Genomic DNA, 18,890 nt, shown 5'->3' on the forward strand with positions numbered 1-18,890 from the left:
TGAGGGGGGAGTGGGAAAAAAGGCTGAGAAATTAGGTAATTTTCAAGCAGCCAGACAAGTGACTGTTACAGTAATTAATTGACTAATTCACCATACAAACAAGGGCTCTTTAAAGCAAGGAAGAGCCAGTCACATGGCAAGGATCTGTTTTCAGCCAGAACACTGGAGGCAAGAGGAGGTCTCTGTGCTGGTGGTTGCAGGAGCGGGTGGTCTGTGGTTCCATTGGCCCCTCTGTGCCCCCCAGCTGCCTGGAGCAGGGCCCTTGTGTCTGCTGACATTACTGTCACTGCTGCTGCCTCGGTGGGGAAATCCCTCTGGGATTTCCAGAGCTGCTCCTGCTACGGAGAGGATGCCACTGGGTTGTGACCCCATGCCCTGACCTGGTGTGGAGGGGGTGAGCAGGGGCTGCTGCTCAGGGAAGGGGTTTAATTCCTGTCCTGAGGCACTGGGACACATGGCTTTGAGGTGCAGAAGCCTCCTGTCTCAGGCTTGGCTCTGGGATGACTCTGGGGAGGGCTGTGGCACAATGCTTTCCTGCCTGGCACTTCAGGGAGTGGGTGGCAGGGGGGCAAAAAAGCCTTGCCCTTGAAAAGACAGTACGGTGGAGCCAGTGATGGTGGCTCTCATGTGTTAGAGAGTAAGGTGTGGACATCAGAGCTCCAGACAAACCCCTGGAGATGGAGGCTTCTACCCCAGTGTCAGCCCTCCCCTGTTCCTGTATGCTTGGGCACTGCTTGGCTCCAACCCTCAATTTGTGTTTCTTACAGGAGACTGGACAACAACGAGCTGGCTGCCATTCCTTCCCTGGGACCTGCTGCTTCCAGCGTCCGCTCCCTCCACCTGTGAGTCACTGCCACCTCCTTCAGCTCTGGGCTCTCTCTGGGGTGGGTTTAGCTGCCTCTGAGAGTTTCATGGGTCTCACACTAATTCCTGATGAATGTAGATTTTGGTTTTTGGCCTGTTGGCACCTTAATTAAGGAGCATCATCTGGAGTAGTGTGATTTGTGTGAAGTTGTGTTGTGCTTATGATCAGTGGTAACTTACGTCAGTAAACTCCACAGGTTGAATAGAACTTTTTTTGTTCTCATCTACTTTTGGGTTTCAACCGTTAGGTCATACTTGTGCTATTAAATTTTACCTTTTCTTTATTGTTCTTTTTTCTTTGGCACTGCTCTGATCATTTCTTCTTTCCTCTTAAAGCCAGTGACTATTCATATCTTGGATCTTTTAGGGAACTCATTCTAGACCTCTTTTTTTTATGGTCTCTTTCAACTTCTTTTAAACACTTTCTTTTGGGAGAGCAGTGATTGTAAAGCATGATCTGCAGAAGGTTTGAAGTTCCTAACTTTGGTAGTTTAGATGAACACAGAAGCATCAGACACCTGAGAGCCCTTGTTTACCAGCCACCAAGGATCTTGGGTCGATGGTCCCGCTGAAGGGAATTAAATATTAAAATATCAAACTATTTAGTACCTAAAGAGTGTGGGTTTCTAAAATTATTTTTGCATGTGTCTGCTTGTAATGTGCGCTGAGAAGGAATTTTGCTGAGGTATGCATGATACCTCCCAGGTTCCTGGGAAGTGTTTGTAGCTACAAGGGACTCCAGCAAAGTCGTGGAGCAGTTCAGGTGGTGGCTTCCAGCCTGCATGGCCCTGCAGTACACCTGCAGGCAGGTATCTGTGTTTTCCATGGATTTGGTACTTCTTGTGGTAGAAGATGCCTGTGACCATCCCACCAGCTGATTGGCCTCTTGCTCAAAAGGCTCTGACTTGCTCTGAGGCAGCCTTGATCTGTTGACTTACTGTGCTGCCACGTTTGTGCTGTGCACCAGGGTTCAAAAAAGACCTCCAGAAATCTGATTTATGGATGGAAAGCTTGCATAGAATTTGCCATCCAGGGATATAGTTTTAGGCCCCCCAGATCAGCTTCTATTTCTCATGAAGTCTATAAATGCTCTGAGTTCCACAAGCCCCTGTTGTTATTTTTGCTATTAATTTAGCCATTGGCAAAGAGCCAAATTGCTGGAGCTTTGGCTTTTTTATTCCTGAAATGAAATAAGCAGTTTGGAAAGGAGGAATAATGACTGGTGGAAGGCAGTAGATTTACAGCTCCTGAAATTTCAGAGTGGTGCAGAAGGAAGGAGAAGCTACAAAGGCAGATGATAAAAGGATGGTATTCTGAACAAACCTGTTTAGTATCACTTTCCAGAAATCTGAATTGCTCTCCTCAGCTGCTACACATAAATAACTCTGATAGTGAGATTTGTAATACTGCTGTCATAATTGTGCAAGAAGGGTCTCTTTGTTTAGCTTGTATTAGAGAATGCCACTTCTTTCCCCCCTTGCATTTCCTTTTAATTTTTATCAGAGGTAAAAATAGCCTAAAATATGTTTTAAAGTACTTGCTTCAATCAGTGCTGCTGACTCAGATTGGAATGATTTGCTGAGGAAGTGTTCTCCATCTTTGGGAGTCTTGGATCAATTGGTTGGCTTCCTAAAAGGTGGTCCTTTAGCTCAGTCCTAGGTTAATGGGCTTGATAGGCAAATTGGTGGGTAAAGTTATTTAGCCATTTGTAATGTAAGGAATCAGATTATATGGTCATACTGGTTTCTTCTGGCCTTCCAATCTGTGAAGTAATAACTGGGGAGGCTGCCAAATCAAGCCCAGGGTGAAGACTCATAATGAAGACTTGTGTACTGGGAAACTGGTTTCTGTTTAAGTGTATAGTGTTACAGTGTGTTCTTAATGCTGAAGAAAAATAAATACATTTCCTTTTTTTTCAGTGTTTAGAAATGTGTGAAGTGTGTTTACCTCACAAACCTCTGAAGTAGGTTTTGTATATTGCATGTGGTTAAGTATTTCTAAAGGACTGTTAATGTATTATAAAAGCAAGGGTTGTGTGTTTGTCACTCAAAACAACCCTTCTGAATGAGTTGCTTCATCTCCTGCTCTTCTTAAACAGGCGAACACACTTTTTCTCCTTCTGGGGCTGGAAGAAAGAATACTGCCAAACTCGAAATTTCCCATAGAGTTTTGTTTTGTTTTATTTTTAATGAGCTTTGCTTTTCATTCCCTGCTTTTGGGTTTTCCATACCTGTCTCCATCATCTAAAACTTTCCTGACCACACATGTGTGAGGACCACAGGCCAGTTAAGCATACACATAATCACGTGAGAATCTGTTGAAGAGAGAATTCTCAAAGCTTGCTGCAAGCCTTTGGATTTCCCAGGCTGCAGATGGATGCAGACATAACATATGTATCAAAAATGCTTTATCCTAATATACTTCTGTGAAGTTTGGTTCAGTTTAGTTGTTCCTCGAAGAATCAGTTTGTTTGCCTTGCATGCTGAAAACATTGCCAAAGTTGCTCATTTCAGCAAGGGCAAACATAAGGGATTTGATAAGGCTTTTAATAGAACAGAAGGGAAAAATAATCTATGTACGGGTTACCAAATACAGACATTAAATGCAAACATCTGTTAGTGCAAACAAAAGCCAGGAAATTCAGCTGGAAGGGGGAGAGACCGAATCTGGATTCATTCCGAAATTACATCGGAATAGCTGAGAGGAGAACCTTGCCTGAAATTCCCACAGCATTTGTAATTTAGTTACAGTTCCTAGACTTGGACATTTGGGAGTTGATGGCAGGATGTTTTCACTGACATGCCCTTGGCTGAGGATTTCCCATCCCAGTGCAGCTACAGTGTGTTAACTCTGAAGGCTCTCGAGGAGACCCTGTTACCTGATCTGGTGGGGAAAGGGATGATGGAAGAAAGCATTTATTTGCAGAACTTGGTCTGTTTATATCTAACTTCCTCACTAACTTGCATGGAAGAACTCTTAGGCTTGCCAGGTTAAAGGAGCTGCCATCAACCCTGCACTGGTCTGTTATTAAGGGTTTCTTACAAACCCCCAAGCAGGCACAAGCTCAGCCCTCACTCTGGGGATTGTCTTCACTGCTGCTGCATCTAGCTGCATGTGGGTAGCTGCATCCTGGAGGGGTTTTGGGGCATTTGGACAGCATGATGGAGGTGGATCCTTGTCCTCTGCCCTGACTCCAAGCCTGATTCAGTCAGCAGCCTCTGACACAGGCTTTTGGGCAGCTGTAAGGCTCAGTGGAGAGTGTTAACCAGACCTCTGGAGCAAGTGTGGTGAACAGAGCACACTGTGCCACATCCTTAGCTGTCTGGGAATTATGGAAGTTAGCAGATTAAACACTTAAAAATAACTTTCATTTCTTTCACTGTAAGTCTTTTAAGCCTCCAGCCATTTAGGAACAAAGGGGACAGTGACCCACAACAGTCAGCTGTGTGTTAGCAGCACGGAGAGCTGTTTGAGATGCTTTGGCCCCATCTTGCTTTGAATAAGCACAGATAACAAGGAACTCAGAATAGGGATTTTTAGAGCAAGAGTGTGAAATAGGATTAGCTGATTCACAAGAAGATGCAGTGACACTGCAGTGTATTTACTGGGGAAAGCAAAATCAATAGGACTACTCTGCTGCCAAACTGAGCAGAAAAGTCTCTTGAAGAAAATCAATCTTCTTTACAGACTCGTTAATGTAAAGATCAATTCACATTAAACTGTAATTAAACAGAGAGCTAATAGGAGAAAGGTAAGTGATCTACTGTGCCCCAGGCAAAATATATCATATAAAATTTGAAAACTAAATACATGGAGAATTGGAAACTGGGAGTGGCAAGGAACATGCTAGGACTGCTTGAAAAAGGGCTGATGAGCTCAGATGATGGTTGGGACAGCAAGATCCTCGTGGAAAGGAGGGTACTCTGCTATTCCAGCTGCATGTCAGGTAAGACAGGTCCAAGACTTCAGCCAGTCTTTTCCATTTGACTTCGATAGCTTCTTATAGAGCTTTTCCTCTTAAGTGCTGGGGATTTTATTATAATTCTGGTTAAATTAGCCATGTTATGATTGTGACCCTTGTTTCTCTTTTAACTTTGATTTTCTTTGACTCTTATTAGACCTTGGTACTAGATTAAAGTTGACTGGTCTTGGAGGTCCATAATGTGGCAAAATCAGGATCACACTATTGAGCTGTTGCCTCATTCTTTCATAGGGAAGGCTTGGGAAAGCAGCTGTTAATTTGAGTGCTGCTTGCATTGCTTCACTTGTGTTGTCAGATGGGGTTTACAGAAATGCTTTCTGAAAACCCATGTGGTCCATTAGATTCTTTGAGCTGATGTTTTGCTTTCACCCAAGACAAAGGTGTCTTGCTTTTTGAGCTGAAACAATACAAGCAGTCTGTGCTCTGCTGCTCTGACTGGGATCTCACAAACACACCTTCATCTCTGCAAGATTTCCTGTGAGCTGGGGTGGTGATGTTGAGATCTGTGACCTCACTTCATCTTTGCTTTTCAAGTTAAGATGGTGCAGACTTGGTTGAGCATCAGAACTGCAGCTGCAGCTCTGTCCATGGCAGCCTCTCAGGGTGACCCCTGTTAGAGGGAAAAGCTCAAAGCTGCTGCCATCAGTGCTGTTCATAAAGCACAGCTCAAGCCTGAGCTGGTCTCTACACGAGGTGTGAGCTCACTTCGTGTTCCTGGCTAGGCCAGAGTAAAAAGCTCCGTGTAGGCGGTGTTGAGAGCTGGGAAGTTTGGCTTACAGGAAGAATGAGGTTTGAGCTAACACGACAGTACAGACATAGCCTTGGAGGCCATTTGTGGCCTGGGATCCTGCTGTGCTAATTGCTGTACAAACAGAACAACTGCCTTGACCCCCAAGGGGTTTAATCTGCAAGTCATCTTTGCTGGAGTTAAAAAGGGATGATCTAACAATTAAAAATAAGGAGACTACTCTGTTAATTCCATCTGGGTCGCAGCAAGAGGTTTTGTGCTCATAAGCACAAAATGCAGATGAGTCAGACGCAGCCGTGCGCGGGGTCTGGTTGAAGTCAGCAGGCTCTGCTTGTGTGCAGGACGTGCCTTGGGCAGCTCAGAAAACCACACTGCTCAGAAAACCACTCTTCCTGATTATTGCCCAAAGAAAACTTTCTCTGGGAACTAAGGTGAAGTGGTGTAGGTACATAAGTGGGAGCAGATTCACCCCCAGCCCCTGCTTGCATCACCTACCAGGTGTAATGTCAGCAGGGGCCAATTCTCCAGTGTTTGCTTAGGTAATTCCCTTTGGACATGGAGAGAGTTGTTTTCTGAGAATTTGGCCCACACCACAGGTTATACTAGTGAGTTTCTGGGTTTGAATGTGAAATATATAAATATGGAAACGGGAAATTAAAGGAATGCTGAGAGTCAGGCTGTTCAGTGTGCAGCAGTGTACAGGCATGAGATATTCTGAAACCCACCTCTTAAGTTTGTTTTGCTCAGAGTTCATCTTAAGGCTGTGGTGTGTAAAATCTGCAAGTTTTTGAGGCCCAGGACTGCAGGAGCCTTTCCCAGTGGATGAAACACTCATTAATCATGTGCTCCCAAGCAGGAGAAGAGATGCTGTTTTAACTTCTCTTTTGGGCTGTTGCAACTGTTCTAATCATTTGCATGTTCTCTTTGAGCTTTTGGATATAACATGAGCACATGGAAATGGCAAAAGATCTGAGGCTATTCCAGGGAAATGAGTAATCATTTCTTCTAAAAAATCAACAGCAGTTAAAGCACACAGTTATCAGACTCAACAAAAGAGCATCAGAAAGTAATCTGGGCGCATACAACAGAGTGTAAAAATTGGCCAGAGGATAAAGATAGTGAAAGTTGGTGGCAGCTCATGAAATACCAATTACCTCTGGAGGCTGCTCTATTATGTATTTAGTAACAAGGATAAGTATTCTGTGCAGCTTCTTCTGTGAGTAGAGAATTGTTTTGAGCTGGGCCAGATCTGCTCTGGCATCTGTGTGCTGCTCTAAAGGCCATGCTGGGTTGGTTTGTGTCTGGAGGAAGGAGAGGATACCAGTGGTCTTGTGGGACAGAGCACAAGGTTAGGAGTTGGGATACTGGAAGAGGATCTTTTTGTGTATGACCCACATATTCATTACACCTCGAAGTAAATTCCCCTTTGGCTGGATCTGCTTCCTCCAAGCTGAAGAGGTTCTGCTGCAGGGCAGATGGAACTCCTGGATGTAAAGCACCTCCAAGGGCAGGTGCATATTTATGTACAGGGCACAAAGTGGTTTCCAAAGTTCTGTCCCTCTGCAGATCAAGCCTAGATCAGTTGTTAGGGTCATTTGCAACCATGATCTTTTGTTAAGGTCAGTATGAAAAATAGCTTCATATTTGAGCCTTAGAATAGCCCAAACTTGCTGCTATTAATATCTGTGGTAGATTGACTGCCTCATTTAATGGCATATGGCAAATAAAGCACATATCTACAAAAGCAGTTCCTTTGTTAGTCTTCACAGACCAAGCAGATTTCAAATATAAATAACTTGCTGAGTTGAAAGTTCTTTTAGTGTATTGGAGTTTCCTGCCTAAAAACTGCTGGCAGTGGCAATTAAGTTTGCACAGAAGTGAGTAAAGTGAAGCTACAGTAAAAGCAAATTGAATTATTTCTGGGTAAAATTCTCTCTCTGTTTTCTTCTCTGAAAACTTGGCCAATTCAGTTTTTAGCAAAGTTGCACAATATCTGGAAGCTCTCAGTATGTGTTCCTGCTTCTCTATGGAGATTGACCAGTTAGTCCTCAGTTATCCTGGCTGTAGACAGTGATGCTTGCTCAGAGCATGAAAGAGATGGCCAGAGAGGAGCAAGAACGGAGGTGGGGTAGAAATGTGGGATTTGAGTGTCATAAAGCACTGGCACCATTAGGAATAGTGTAGGGTGCAGAAAATGTTTGCTTGAATGTGATCCTTCCATGTATAGGTTGGGAGAGATTAGGAAAAAAGTCCATAGAAAGCTCATTTCTAACTGAACAAAAAGGCAGCTGTGTGCTGGATTTTATTATTTTTAACCCGTGTCAAATTCTCCAATTGCAGAAATGAACAATAGAGATCATGTCAAAAATTATTATCTTGCAAAAGCAGCCCTGCTGGGGGTGTGCATCATGGAAAATGTGATTGCTGGTTAAGATAGATGAGAAAGTGATCTGTCACACCTTCAGATCAAGTGATCACTTGAGAGGCCACCCTCCCTTGAATTTGTGTGCATAACTCCTGCATGTTAACAGGAATTCCCCGTGAATATTGATTGGGAATAAATGGTTGGGTGAGTACATGTTCTGCCTGTCAAACCATTTAATGTTCAATTGCACATCAGGGAAAGTAGCAAAGGTAGGTGGAAAATGAAACTGGAGTGCAGGGCTGTCCAAGCGAAAGGACAGCTGTGTTAGTGGTCAGGTCTGAGGAGATAAAAATGAGTTGGGGAGAGGTAGAATTAAGAGCTGATGACAAAAGAAAGAATCTATAAATGGCTCATGGATTTTGCAGTTAAATATAATTTCCTGTCCAGTCCGTCTATTGTAGATCACCCAGTCTGTGCAAGCAGTTGCTGAACAGGGTGGTGATTAACATGAGCAGTCAGGCCAAGGGATTGGACTTTCTGTAATCCCTCAGGTGCCCTGAAAAAGGAACACCTTTTGGTGCTCTTGCCAATATATTTTTGCCCTCAAGGTTGTTTTCTTGTGAGAGCAGTCATCTTTTTCAAAAAAGGAAGAACTGAAGAAGTTAATGGTCTGACTAAAGCAGCTCGAGGAACTTACTGGCGAAGTGGTGATGAATGCTTACACTTGACTTTACAAGATCTTTGCTAGGGAAGCTTGAAGCCTGTTTTACCCCAGCCTGGATTAGCAAAGACACAGTTCTACTCTAAAAGCCTAATTTTCTCTTCCCTGGATAATTTTACACCTTGTTCTGGGGTTTCCCAAAGCCACCCTTCCTATTTGATGAGCTTTATTAGCAAGAGGGTGCCTGGTCTTGTGAAGAGCAGCTCTTTTCTTTGCTGACTTGACCACTGCTTTTCCACATAGGAGCTATTCCTTGTTGCAGGCTGAGCAATGTGAGCTGAGCAGAGCTCAGTGAAGTCTGCCCAGAGGCAATCCTTGTTCCTGTGACCTTGCTGACAAGACAGATAAGCCCTTTCAACAGAGCACAAGTGTGTGTCATGTTGGAGCAGACAGAACGCCAGCCTATCTACATCTCTCAAGTGTTAACAGGAGTTTGACTGGCCAGTCAAAAATGTGTTTCTTCAAATGCTGCTGTTTTCAAGAGGCAGGTCTTTTAGCAGCTTCTGCTGCAAAGTTCCATGAGACAGAGAGTTTGATAGTCTGGAAGAGGAATTCAAGTGTGTTGTCCTTTCTTTACCTCCCTTATCATCTATGTAGTTAGATGCACCTGTTTTCATTGTGTTCCTGTCAAAGGTGGGAAAAGCCTCTGGGTCACACTGTGGCTTAGAGGCACAGACAGTGCATGCTATCGAGAAGTCTGCTCGCAGTTACAATTTGGATTAAAATTGTAGCATCATGGACAGAGCCACTGCATTTGGTTTGCACTTGAATTTCTTTTCCACTTGTGTTATTTTCCCCTCCTCACTCCCGTGGAGAGACAAAAGCAAAACAAAACCACCCACAAAACACATGTGCTCTCTAGGCTGTGGTGGATCTTACTTTGATCATGTATTACACAAAGAGAAACTAAAATCAATATCAGGATTTAAGGATAAAAGTGCCTCCATGCCCCCCATGCTTTTGGACCTTCTTGGCTTTCAAATGGAAATGCCATCCATTATGATTAGAAGCATGAAACTTGCATGCAGTGAAATGAAAGTAGGCTGGTGTCCCTGCTCCAGCCCCTGCTCTGTGCTAGTTCAGTTGTCATCTGGGCTGGATCTGATTTTTAGGTGTCTGTTCTTCCTTTTCACAAACCTGACTCATCTTTGAGGCCAGTGAAAGGTGAGTGGCCTTGGCAGCAGCCCTGACATGAGCACTGTGCAGAGCAGGAATTCATCACAGCACCAAACTGCTGGGGTGAAGCTGGCCTCTTTCTTGGCTTCAAGGAGTTGCTTATGCATTTAATTTGTGATAGAAAATTGAGTTTGGCTGGCATGTATCAGTGGCAGAAGAAAGCCCTTGAGGGAGAAGCATAAGGGGAAAAGCCAGTGGCAGAGCAGGAGAGTAGCAGACCAAAGATATGATATGTAGAGCATGGAAACACTGACCTGACTGTCATCTGCCAGCAGCTGAATAACCTCTTTCAAATACTGATGCAGCCCTTCCTTCAGAGAGGCTCTGCTGAGCCCCACGACCCCATTCAGACAGCTGGTGCAGAGCCCTGTGGTTTCCTGCATTCTTGTAAGAAATCTGCCATTTACCTTATATGACTCTTCCTTCTATTCCCATAGGACAATTCTCCTCCTTAGTGGAGTTCAGCTCTCAGAAGAGCCTCTCCTCTCCTTTGCAGCCTTTCTCAGTGCTCGCTGCAGATGAAGGTCAGGGAATGTGAGAAGTGACAGGGGTGGTAGTTTGGACAGGGAACTGGAGGAGGGGGTGAAGGCTAGCACAGCTGTGAGTGCTTGCATACTGCCCCTTTGAAAAGCAGCACTGATGGTGTTCAGTGGCTTAGAGACCCTGCCCCTCCCTTGTGCCTTTGGCCAAACTGCATCACAGGTTGGGCAGCCCCTGCTGAAGATACCTGGCCCCAACCCTTGCAAGTGCATCCTCTGTCGAGGGATGTGCTCAGGGCTCTGCAGATGATCACTGGGATGGTTTGGGGTCAAGCTGCACACGTGGCTGTGGGGTTGTGCTCTGGCACTGAGTTCATAAAAGTTCAGGGAGGCTCATTACAGAGAAGCTGTGCCAGACAATGAGAGATGCTTTGCACAGCCTGTCTAATAGATCTGTGTCCTTTGTGAATACATCATTTTAAAAGCTGCTGCAGAGCACAATCTTGATGAAGCATCCAGTGTAACCAGAAGAGAGCTGGTCCTCCTTAGAACCACCCAGTTGCTGATGGGGGGGACTGTGCCCATAACAGAGACTGTCTTGTCTTCAGGAATCTTAATTTGCTTTGATGTCATAGCAGGTTGTGTAATCTGCTGAAGAGATAAGACAGCCTCTGTTTTAAAGATTACTAAATTCTAATCCTGCCTGTTCCACACATTTTGTTCTCTTAATGGAATGAAATGCCGAAGGCGTAGGAAGTTGTATGTTGCAAAAAAATATCCAAAATCATACAGTGGCAAGTCAAAGTCCAGTGAAAGTAAATGCAGATCAAAGTGAGGGAGAGAGCTTCGAAGAATGACATTCATTACCTCAGTGGATCTAGCACACAGCTCGTAAGGTCATATAAGAAGTCAGAAAGTTTACATAAACAGTGCTAGTTCAGAAATATTCAAAGAGAAGATGTATCTCAGTGGGTATGTGGTGGTTTTGGTTGCAGTAGGAGAAGGGCTTTCCTTCATGCATTTCTTAATTAACCCAACAAAACCTATCAATGACTGTTCATCAGGTCCAGGCCTTTGCTTATGTCCAGCTGGTATGAAAGATTCTAAAGAGAATGCTTGATCCCCACCTCTCATCCATGTGGCTGCCTTATGAAAGAGCTGTGGGAGTGTGCCTGGCAGCAGGATCACATCTGCCCATGGCTGGGTACCCCGGGCACGAGGATGCTCTGAGGCCACTGGGAGTGCACCAGGGTCAGTGGTTGCAGTCCATCAACGTGAGAGGCAGATGAGCTGGGTCCCGTGAGTGGCCACAGAGTGGCCTTTAAGAGACAGTGACAACATAGCCCCTGGGTCACACTGGGCTCACATGAATAGTCCTGTTGACTGCAGTGGAACTATTTGTGTGAGTAAGAGTTTGCTTGTGGGAATAGAGTTCATAGCACAGCTCTCTGCAGGTGGCAGCTGCTCCCAGGCCCAAAGGGGTGAATTAGCAAATCTCATCTCCCAGAATGATTGCTGCCTCCAAACATCCATGACCTGGAACAGACACACAGTCGCTTCACTGTGGAAGGTTGCATTTTTTTCCTATCCCCTCAGTCTTGAAAAAACCTTCTAAACCCAGGTTGTTTTTTAAACCCCCTGTCTTGTCCCAGATGTATGTAGGTGGGGGTAGTTTGCTTGATGCTTCTCCATCCTGAACCACAAAACAGGGTGAGAACATGACCTGATTAATAATAGCCCTCGAAACATATCTGGTTTGAAGCTGTTATACAGCAGATGAAGAAATTGTCTTCAGATTTTCTGTTGTAGTTAGATATCACTTGAATATCTCCATCAGCTTGATCGTGGGTTATTCCTGTATATGATTTTAAGTGAAAAACAGTATAAAATGGTCACGGATTTTGTTGCATTTTGCTGCATCTTTGACCTTTTTCAGAAGGAGTGCCAGGGAGAAGGAAGATCCTGACTTATGGTCTTGGGTAGAACATACAAAACTTCAAGGGAAAGTTTGGATATCCATAAAAAGTTATGCAAGTGGCTTTTTTCAGTGGTTTGGGATTTGGGTTTTTTTTTTTTGTTTTTTTTTTTGTTTTTTTTTTTTTGGTTTGGGGCTTTTTGGGGATGGTGTTTTTTGTTGGTTTTGGGTTGGTTTGTTTTGTGTGGCTGACCCTAAAATGCAGTGGCTGCCCGGCCTGCCACTGCTCTGCTCTTGTGTGTGCAGCCAGCACCTGAACAAACAGAGCTGTATCTGTGACAGCCTGGGAATCCGCCAGGATTCCTCAGGGAAGGAGTGATTCAGAGCATCTGAGAAAAGTGGGGGCTGCTTCCATGCATCCTTGCTTCCTGTCCAGACAGCAACCCATGCATCCTTACTCTGAAAGGACAGTGGGGCAGTTCCCATAAGCAAATGCAGTTTTTGTGTTGGATAAAAATACACATTCTTGTGACAGTATAAAATCTTGTGCCTCATGGATTATTGTGGAAAGGCTGATATGGCAATACAAAGTGTCAGACAACTTACGGAGCTTTCCAGGCCACTTGAGGAGTGTGAGGGCACATCAGGCAGTTAAGGTTTTCTGGGAAGGTCTCATGTGAAGAACTAGAGGATGGTGTGACACAGACTTCCAGCATGTCACCTGCCTGTTTACTTCGTCTTCAGCTGCAGAGATGGCTTCACTTTACTCCAAGGCAGACATTGCAAAAATTGAAGTAGAGAAGAAAAAAGTTTTCTGAAATAAGTCTATGGAAGTAAAATTTGTGAGTAAAATGTTAAAACCACGTAAGAAGTTCTACACTAATGAGTTGTTTGAACTTTGAATCAAAGCTGATGTGCAAGTCCCAATGACATTTTTCCCTTCCTTCTTTCCATACGTTAATAAAAATTACTTAGGAAATCTTTGGTTATTGAATGTAAGAAGGTGGCCAGGAAAAGCAGAAACATTTATGTCGCTGCTGTTGTAAACACAAATTCATCTCCTAGATTATCAGTTACCCTTCTTGCCTTGTTAGGAAAATTACTCAGGCGTTGAACTCTACTCTGAAATTGATTTTATTTATTATTTTTTGTGTTTGTGTAGTGAGTGACAGTCTAAAATCAAATAGCAAATCATGTATGGTGAAGGCTTAGGAACCCATGTCTTTGATCATCTTCAGTGTTTCTAGAAGGATCAATACTGGGTCTCCATCTCCTGTGAGCTGAGGAGGAGGAGGAGGGCAGGTAGTTCCAGGCGTGTGTTAGTCACAGTGTATGGGATCCATCTCTGGTTACCCTGCCTTTGATCTACCTCTCTTTGCACGTCCAGTCTCTGACACCAAACCTTGCCTGTCCTTCAGTACCAAACCCCATAACTCTTTCTGGCTCCAGCATTTTGTTTCTTCAATACTTTGTTGGGATGGAAATACTAACCAAACCCTGAACTTTTTAAATCTCTCTCTTTCTAGTCCTGTGATCTCCCTCGTACGCTAATTGTGAAAATGCACTGGCATATTAATAGAACCCTGCCCGAGGTGTGGAGCCCCTCTTTAGAAGCTTGATTTTATTTTTGATGCCTATAACAGGTGCTGGTTTAATAGGTTTGCTGTATTACAGCTTTCCTTTTTCTCTGGTGAGCCTGGCCAGATCTGTAAGCTGACACTACATGAAGGCCAGGCATGTGACTTCTCCCTGCCCTTAGCCTTGCTTCACACTGAACATTTACACTGCAGACTCGCAGCAGCTACTGCAGCCTTAATTCAAGCTTTTGAAACTTGGAGCAACTCAGCCAGGAGCTTTTGTGCTGATTGTACTTAAATCAGCCCAAGCAAAGCCCCTCGTGCATTCCTGTCTGAGGGTCTGCTTGCTTTGATTTTCCCCTGTCAGCTTTTGAGCGGGCAGCTGCTGGGGGGAGCGAGTGTGGCTCAAACAACAAAGGAACGTGTTTGTACTGCTCTTTCCATCCATTTCACGCGAGGAGTTTGAAGCTGAGGTATAAATTAAACTGAGTGATGCTCTCCTTGCTTGCTGCAAAGAAGGTGAATTCTTCCCCTATTAGGTCTGGTGGAAAATGTTTCACAGCCTGTTTATCAAATAAATATTCACAAAGACGCTTCGAATGAGGAAACGCACCGGGATTAAAGTGTAACTTTACCTCTAAAATACAAGCTGAGATTCCTGGAAATGCTGCAAGCCTTTGACTTTGTGCCACCTGTTATTTTCCTGCCACCCCCTTCAGCTCCGTCCCGACTCAGACAAACCCAAACACGCTTTGGCTTCACTGGAAGGTTCTGCTTGTTTTCCTCAGCCCGGAGGAGCAGAGAGCACGTTTGTTTCCTCATGGGGTCCTCATGGGCTTGGTTCAGCAAAGAGCTGGCTGAGGTTAATCCAAATCTCCTGTAAGCCCAAGGGGTCTGTCCAAGGTCCGTGCAAAGTGCAAGGGCTGAGGGGCTGTGCCGCTTTGGGGTGTTGAGCTGGGATCCAGGCGGGTTAAACTGGGGAGCTGCAGGGTGGATCTGCCCAGCTCTCCCCTTCCTTTGCAGCTGTAGCTGGTGCTGACCCGAGGGTGAAGAATTTCCTGAACAAGTTCCATGTGTACAGAGAGTGTAAAAGTGATCATTGCTGACTCCGAGTTACCTTAGCTTGGCACAAGGTGCTCCAGTTCCAGGTCTGTGTTTGCTGCAGATGAGGTGTCTCTGGGAATGACGCTGGGTATGAACTTGGAAGTTCAGTTGTTTTAGCCATATCCTCCCATATTCATAAACAAGCCTAAATGGACTTGGACGGGCTGCTTAGTTCCTATGATTTCACTTGAGCTGCTTTCACTCCAGATTTTTAGTCCTTAGCAAAGGCTGCATCATCCTAGCTGGATTGTCCTTTTCCATGCACATTGTAAAGGCAGAGGCAGAGAGGGGTTAAGGAACTTGCCCAAGGCAGATGAGTTGGTGCCAGGGCTGGGAATAGAAACCAAGAGACTTGGCTCCCACTCCGGCTTCTAATTGCACAATCTCACATTGAAGCCCTGTCATTGTATACTCTTGAGGTAGCACTGGCTGAAGTGAGGCAGGGAAAGCTGTTTCCAAGCTGTGATACCTAAGGAGTGGGGAGAGGAAAGGGTACCTGGAGGTGTTGGTTGTGCAAGCACCAGTTATTTGTGCTTCAACACCTGGTTTTGGCAATTGCTACTAAAATCTGATCTGTCTCATTTGAAGCCAACCCAGTGTGAAGTGGTTGGGAAAAAACAGCCCTTTTCCAGTCAGTGATAAAGGGGAGAGACAAATTCATGACATCACTTTTTTTTTTTTTTCCCCCTGTAAAACTCCCTTGCGATGAACAGGGGAACAAAGGTAGGAGAGCTGAGAGGATCCAAGTAGTAACAGTAAGGGTTAAATCACATTTGGGCTCTTACCAAAAGAATGAAAAATAAATTGTAATCAAGCTAGTAAAAGGTTTGGGCTCTGTTGCCTTCATATCACATGCTGTGTATAGGAAAAGTCACAGGCTTTGTTTGAAGTGCAGTGCTTTGAGAGGGTGCAGTGTTTTGCACCGAACTGTCTGACGTTCCCCAGCTGGGACTGGCCCGGGATGGTGTTTGGAGCTGAGAGTTACATTTGGAGTCAGCCCATGTTTGAAGGAGAAGGGGAGAGGGAGAGAAAGGAGCCAGTTTTTCTGCCTGTGTAAAATAATGTATCCATCTCATCTGCCAGCTGCAGCACATGAAAAGCAAGAAGCCAGCAGACAGAAGTCACCTGGAAACTGTGAACATGGCTCAAACAAAACAGTTCTTTCCTGTCCTTTCCTTCTTCAAGTCTGTCTTCTGGGATGGGTTGGGAGATCTGGCAGGCAGGCAAGCGGAGTAGATGTATGTTGAGTAACCAAAGCACAAAAATATTAATACTCAAAAAAACCCCAGAAAACATTGGCTTCTGAGGAGCATTTAATGTCCAAATTCACTCTGCGCTCTCAGTCCCTTGCATACTTAACTGTCCTGTGTAGGGATTGTCAGGTGATTTATGGATTATAGATTTTCTCCACGTTCGTTTGTACAAGCCTTCATTTCCTGTTAATTTACAGCCAGATCCATCACAGCTTAGATGAGATCAGAGATGAACTCGCAGCCCTTGCTTCAGGAGAGCTCCAGAAAATGTGCTCATGGTTTTCTTTCAGTTCTGTCTGTGTTGAGGTACTTTTCCTTTATCAGGCTTGGACATACATTTAATGGGCACTCTTCATTTGAGGAGGAAAAAAAGATTAAAACTTCTGAACGCTGTGATTCTACTAATCGAATTAATTCCAATAAAAACTAATCTCAGGGGGAAAGAAATTCCCCTTGCGTTTTGTTAATGGAGGTCACAAAATTCTGGGTATAGTGATTTTTCCTGTATTTTAGTCTCACTATACTATAAATTCTGTGTACCTCTGTCCTAGTGGCTGCATGGATGTGAAAATTTGGACTTTATTCCCAGCTGTAAATGAATATTGGTCCTTTGGATAGCAGCCACGTTATTGCCTTTGAAACAGTTGTGATTGTGGAGACCTGTGTGCCAGTAACCCATGGAATAACCAGTTTGGAGACATAAATTATAACTCTCCTTTGATTTTTCTTGACACCTTGTTGCATTGTATTAGCAGCACACTGCTGTAGTGCTGTAAAATTTGTCCTTAATGTTTTCTGAGCCTGCACAGAATTAATTATCATTTAACTCTTCAGTTAAAGTAGTGTTTCTGTGCCTGTTTCCCCAGCATTAAGCAAGGGCCATGTGCTAGCTGTTTAAAGGGTGAGTGTCCCAAAAGCAAATTGTTCTGGGGTTGCAGATTTTACACTCTTCCTGTTGTGGACAGCAGCAAATGTTGTGGTGAAACAATCTGGTTTTAATAACAGGGAGGGTGAAGGAGCAGATCACAGTGTGGGGAGCAGGTCCCTTGGCATGTGATGCTGGTATTTTCTGTCAAAGGGAGGAGGTTTTTCTCCCAAGGGGGATTGTCTGAGCCCCTGGGAGAGCCTGAAGTGGGGGTGAAGCTGGAGAAGATGGGATCCTAAACAGCTGTAAGCTTCAGTGCCTGAAAAGCTGTGTCAGACATGCCTCAGGTTTTTGTTTCAAAGAGCTGATGCTTTGTCAGGGGAGCTGGGACTTGCATTCAGGAGTGCTTTCACTGGCTGCTCTCCCCTCCTCTGCTCACCCAGTAGGTTTCTGGATGGATTGAGGCACAGGGCTTGTCTGAACTCTCTTTACTATCTCTTATTATTATTCAGCAAGTTCCCGAGTGTCTGGTGAGCATCTCTGTTTGGAGTGCCTCACTCACAGCCTTGCCAGTAATATCAGTGACTGGTCTAAATTCACATCAGGCATGTGCTCTGCCTCTTGTGACTAATGCACAACGTATTTTTTTAATTGATTACTGTTCTCTACTGGCTCAGGCCAGAAAGGAGTCAGACGAAAGGACTTGGGGGTAGGGAGGGGGTTGATTTTTACTTAGACACTGTTGAGTACAGATGAGGTCTAAAGGTATTTAACTGTTTGGTGGCTGTGGAAACCCTGAGAGCAGTTGGTAGGACTTTCTCTAAAGAAAAACCTTAGATTGAATCCCTCAGGCTGTCCTGGTAAGGCAGCAAATACAAGTGATCAGTGCAGGGTCAGATCCTGCAGCTGGTGCTTGGGCAGGCACTGGCACTGCAGACTTGTCCTAATCCTACAGTGGGACAAAAGCAGAAAAAGATGAGGAAACGCCTGCAAAAACATTTGTGAGCCTTCTTATTTCTGTGTGTTACAAATCACTGTAACACAATGCAAAGCTGGGAATTTTCAGAAGAATCCTTGGGAATTAAGAATGTTATGTAACTTCTGTTGAGTTTGTATTTACTCGTTTCCTTCTCTGAAAGTCACATTCTCTGGATAAAGCCTTGGCAGGTTGGCTAAGCCACTGATCTTCACTCGTTGCCTTTGGGATTCAAAACCAGCCCCATAGTCCTTGCATGTAACAAATCCAGTTTGGAAGCGCAAGCTTATAGGAGAGCCCAGATTAGTGGAAATAAAACTGATGAGTGGAGGGAGACAATAGTTCTGTAGAAGGAAAAAAGTGTCTGGAAGCCTGCAGATACCTGTGAGCTGGTCTCTAGCCAGAGGAGCAGTGAGGGGATTAGGGAATGTCCCTCTGGAATGAGTTTCTCCTCAGACAGCTGCTGAAAAATCACCAAAACTCTGAGTGTACAAACTCAGGGCCAGCCTGGGGGCCTGCTGCAGCCTCAGATATTCTTTCTGTTTTTTCTAAGAGAACTAAATAGTCTCTTTTTCTCCTCCTGATTGTTTCAGGCATCACAACAGGATCCGCAGCATTGAAGCCAATCAACTGCAGCCCTACGTTACCCTGGAAACCTTGGACCTGAGTTTCAATGACATCACGGAAATCCGAAACGGCTGCTTTCCACAGGGACTTCACATAAAGGAGCTGTGAGTTTTTCTTGTTGGGAACTGCTTTTGTTGAGTTACCACAGCAGAGAAAAGGGCCTCAAACCTTTAAAGAAAGAAGTAATGAACAGAAGAAGTATGGGATTGTTTGTCAGGATTTTAAGTGCAAAGGAGGG

At 44.5% G+C, this 18,890-nt stretch overlaps 1 protein-coding gene across 1 annotated transcript in view; it reads left to right on the top strand.

Annotated features, from left to right (window-relative positions):
• The window catches only part of LRIG1 (leucine rich repeats and immunoglobulin like domains 1), an 88,387-nt gene that overhangs the window by 39,398 nt on the left and 30,099 nt on the right, over nucleotides 1-18,890 (top strand). Inside the window, 2 exon segments of the mRNA XM_062500987.1 lie at nucleotides 768-842; nucleotides 18,619-18,756. Coding sequence (XP_062356971.1) covers nucleotides 768-842; nucleotides 18,619-18,756 — 213 coding nt within the window.

Source organism: Cinclus cinclus, chromosome 12 (assembly GCF_963662255.1).
Source record: "Cinclus cinclus chromosome 12, bCinCin1.1, whole genome shotgun sequence".
Taxonomy (NCBI): domain Eukaryota; kingdom Metazoa; phylum Chordata; class Aves; order Passeriformes; family Cinclidae; genus Cinclus; species Cinclus cinclus.